General features: G+C 40.5%; 1 protein-coding gene across 5 annotated transcripts in view; it reads right to left on the reverse strand.

Annotated features, from left to right (window-relative positions):
* LOC105174576 (uncharacterized protein ycf45) overlaps positions 2,049–4,393 on the reverse strand; it is a 4,391-nt gene continuing 2,046 nt past the window's right edge. Inside the window, exons 5-9 of one of the 5 annotated variants that reach the window (XM_011096723.2) lie at positions 4,213–4,285; positions 3,838–4,122; positions 3,054–3,197; positions 2,545–2,595; positions 2,049–2,371 (exon numbers count right to left, since the gene is read on the reverse strand). In XM_011096723.2, coding sequence (XP_011095025.1) covers positions 2,312–2,371; positions 2,545–2,595; positions 3,054–3,197; positions 3,838–4,122; positions 4,213–4,285 — 613 coding nt within the window. In that variant the 3' untranslated portion in view covers positions 2,049–2,311. Of the gene's footprint in view, positions 2,372–2,544; positions 2,664–3,053; positions 3,198–3,321; positions 3,385–3,837; positions 4,123–4,212; positions 4,286–4,393 lie in introns of those variants that run through there. The other 4 variants (XR_002286648.1, XR_002286647.1, XM_011096730.2 and 1 more) reach the window with 4 other exon arrangements.

The raw sequence follows: 4,393 nt of genomic DNA on the forward strand, positions 1-4,393 counted from the left end.
TACTTGGGTTCTTTCCGCTTCTCCGTTTTAGGCTTGTCGCTTCCTCCTCCTCTGCCCTCTTGAGGTCGCCTAGGGATGTAATCTCGCTCTCTTCGTTCTGAATCTTTCATCGCGTTCATCTCCTATTCGTCGATATACTTCTGTGCTAATGCCATCAATTGTTCGATGTCGACGGGCGGGTCTCGCACGAGGGCGGATGCGAAAGAACTCTTCCTGAGCCCGTGAATGAGGATGCTTACGAGCATGTCAATCCTTAACTCCTGCACCTCCAGGGTTTCGTTGTTGAACCGGCCCATGAAGTTTTTCAAAGTTTCGTCTTCTCTCTGCCGGATGTTGAACAGGTGGGTGGCGGATCTCTTCTGCTTCTTCTTGCTCGCGAAGTGGAAGTTGAATTTTTGCACGAGCTGCTCATAGGATTCAATGCTCCCTCGAGGCAGGTTTGTGAACCACTCCTAAGCCTTCCCCGTGAGTATGGTCGCAAATAGTTTTGCCATTATTGGGGCTGACTGTCCGTAGAGGTTCATCACCATTTCGAACGCAGCCACATGCTCCTGCGGGTCTCTCATCCCATCATATCTCCTCAGATCGGGTACCCTGAACCCCGGCTCGACTGTTTGGATGAGGATGTCGTTACAGAAAGGGGAATTCTTGTTTTGCGAGACAATCTCCCCTCGCTTCTTCAGTTCGTCGATCTGTTTGGTCAGGCTGTGTATCTGTTTGCCCACACTTTCTACTTCGGCCCGGGATATCACGGGCTCCCTTCTTTTCGCGCGTCCGTGACTACTAGAGCCTGCATCGGACGACGCTGGTCGCTTGCTGCGATGTTCCTGTTCACCTTGCACCCTCGATTCTCTCAGTGGTTCCACATTTTCGAATAACTGCCTTCTGGCTGTTTCCTTGACCAGGGGGATCGCTGTTTTTCTTTCGTATTCTACAATTGCTTTTCGACTTGCCTCCTCTATCATTTTCTGCAACTCGTCAGGAGTTAGTTGAATGGTGGCTCCTGTTCCTTTCCTGGGTGTCTCCTCTTCCGCAACATTTCTCCTCGATGAACCTTCCATAATGATAAAGAATTCTCAGATGTTCCCACAGACGGCGCCAACTGATCCGGGTCGAATTATTCGATCTCCTGAGACGATCTCACCGCTGATCGACTAACTCTTTCGAAACAGATTTTGGATCCCTTGAGAATAAAACACGAACCGTGAGCTCGTCGGGCACGTCCCTGACAATGACCCTCCGACGCTCAAGTTAGGTTGATCGAGTGAAATGTATGCGATCTCAAAGTTCGATCTCAATTAATGCATAACAGTTACCTTAATAACGGCGTTTCGGGGTCTATTTATAGAACATAGCTGGACACTGTTGACTGGGCCACGTGGCCTTATCCTGCTGGTTCACGTTCTGATCGAACGGTCGTCATTGTCCGGGTCTTCAATCAGTCTGTGCGACCCACCCGCTACAAAACACGCGGATCCTGGTCGCGAAAATGACTATAATGCCCTTAATGAAGGGCATTTCGGTCTTTTTGCAGGGGTGATATATATATACCCATCAATTGTGTTTTTTAAGCTGAATTAATTTCTAGGCTTTATTCATTAAAATCAATTGCGCTAGTGGAAATAACTTCCTTGACCTTCGATAAATTTTCCACCATCAATTTGGTTTGCGTCATGAGAAATGTATGGTCATTTATCGGTACTAGTTCTTGATTTTTAACGTTCCAACTTATGTCAGACTAAATCGCGAGCAAGCACAGTTCGTTCTTGGTAAAAGTTATAAAACTATGAATCCTTAAAAAAAAAAGTATTTTCTTTAGATGTATCTGTTAAGAGTTCAAACGGGAATCTACATCTATAATCATGTCATTTAAGTTATAAAAAAATAAATTAGCTGTAATTGAGAGGGTTTTTATTATTTAGAACAGAATGCAGCACAGTAATTCGGTTGGTTTGGAATAAAAATTTTAAGTCAAATTCGGGCAATGGAAATTTTACAGTAAATAGTTCACATAAACTTATGTCGTGGTATATAGTACAGTAAGTATGTGAAGGTAATGTGTGGCACCTAACCACATATATGTAACAAGGAAAAGCAATTTGTTGAACAATATAAACATGCATGTTAGAAGACTTTGAAGAGTCAAAATCCCAAAAAGAATAGACATATGCACCACCATTTGAGCAATCCAGAAATAGGCGTTTCTATGAATCTGCAAATAGTTGCTTGTAGCATCTTGTCAGCACAACTTCATAGCTGAAGTTAACTATGTTTATGTATTCATCCCATTATCTTGATTAAGGAGCAAATATCAGTCCTCTACTTTCCATCTTTCAATCACAACTTTGAATTGCTTATCTATGCGCCTTACCTGCAAAACAAAAAAGCAGTAGAATCTTATCGTCTCATCTTTCTGCAGTTTCACAGCTCTCTCATTGTATCTTACAACTAATACATTCTTATGTCGTCCAAAAGTGGATGATCCTTCAATATTAAAAGGATCAGTCTCATTCATAAAATATAACAATAAAGTAAAACAATTACCTCAACCAGCGGTTTTTTTCCTTGAAGCAACTCATCCACACTCTTGTCAGTCTGAGAAAATTGTACGAAAATTTAGTCAAAGGGGTACTCATCCTCAGTCTCCTACAGATGAGAAGCTACTGCCCAAGGAAACTCAACTTTGAGAATCTAATAGTATGATCAATTGATAGGTAAAGAAAGTAGTATAATCAAACGTACTACTAGATGCAGACATCCATTATGTATTACATGAAGGAAATTCATACTTCCATTATAAGTGGTGCTCTAGAAGCGATCAGTCTGTTAGCACATATTAAGAGTCTAGGAGGAAACGTAGCATTACTGGGCGGGCCAGTAGAAGTACAAGAGCAAGGTGAAAACTATTAGCATCATACTATAAAGCTCAAGAATATCATCCACAAGAATAGTACTCAACTGTACAGAAAGATAAATGAAGATGTTACAAAAATTTCAATTGGATGATATTTTTCTCATTCCCAATCATTTTGGCAAAAACTTGACCAACTAACCCGATGAGCAACCCAGTAGTGCATTTCCCTCATTTCAATCAGAAAAGGAAATACTGGAGCAGATCTTCTCTCGAGAATGATTTTCTTGCAATTTCTGGTCCTAGCTGCTTCATCACTCAAGATTACTGTTTTTAGCCCTCCAACCTGAAAGGTGAATGCAACTACTAATAAACTATTGCTTTCTTGTTAACTCTATGAACTGTTTAGAATACTAAGCAGAACATAATGTCACCTTTGAACATTGAATGGCACTAAGAATTTCAATTACCTTGCAGTAAAGACACATAGGAGCAACGCAATTGATCTCCCACCAAATTCAATAATTTAATATCTGTATTAAAATAAAATCACTCAAAGGTATTCCAAGGAGATCACTTTTTATTTATTTAAAAAAAGGCTTGGGCACTACAAGATCAAAGTTATTTTTGGGATTGCATCCCACTCAGTATTCAAGAAATAAAAGATTATTTCCTAAAGCTTAATCCCAGAGTTGATCTTATTATTCAGAATGTAAAGTGGTGAAAACATGATGGTATCTGCATCTGAAAATTGACATCAGATATCCATAGACTGCAACTTAGACTGTCTATGGAGACTGATTCTCTGAAATCTAAGGAATAAACATGGAGTTGGTGAAAAGATTCAAGAAAGCAGAATTGCAGCCTAACATCAGTGTTAGCAGTTTTAGCAGCAGAATTGCCAGTTCTATTTACCATGGAGTTGGTAAAAGATTCAAGAAAGCTAACTCTTGTGTTTTTATATTCATAAATAAGTTGACACCAACCAAATCAGATAGGATAGGATTCTTAATAATATTCTCCAGCTTCTTGCCATGAGCACTACCAATAAGCATGACTCCTCTCTGTGCAATAGTATGGCAAGCATGAACTTCAGCTTCGGTGCCAATCTCATCAACAATGATCACCTCAGGCATGTGATTTTCTACTGCTTCAATCATGACTTTATGCTTCATGCATGGATCAGGAACCTGCAACCTCCGTGCTCCCCCTATTGCTGGATGTGGAATATCCCCATCACCCCCAATTTCATTGCTTGTGTCAACAATAATCTACCAGATTGAAAAAGTCACAGTCAGTCCTGATAGGAAGACCAAAGCATGAGAGGAATGAAAGCAGTCCGAAGCCATTAAAGCACAAACCACTCTCTTAAGAAGCTCATCTGACAGGACATGAGATATCCCTCTTATGGCTGTAGTTTTTCCAACACCAGGCCTGCAGAACTGATACAAAATCAATTATGCAAGAAAAACCTGCTCTAGAACACAAAAACTTGAATCAGCAAAACACAAACATGAGTTCCTCCAATTTGATTTGTGGCAT

Source organism: Sesamum indicum, linkage group LG2 (genome assembly GCF_000512975.1).
Source record: "Sesamum indicum cultivar Zhongzhi No. 13 linkage group LG2, S_indicum_v1.0, whole genome shotgun sequence".
NCBI classification, from domain to species: domain Eukaryota; kingdom Viridiplantae; phylum Streptophyta; class Magnoliopsida; order Lamiales; family Pedaliaceae; genus Sesamum; species Sesamum indicum.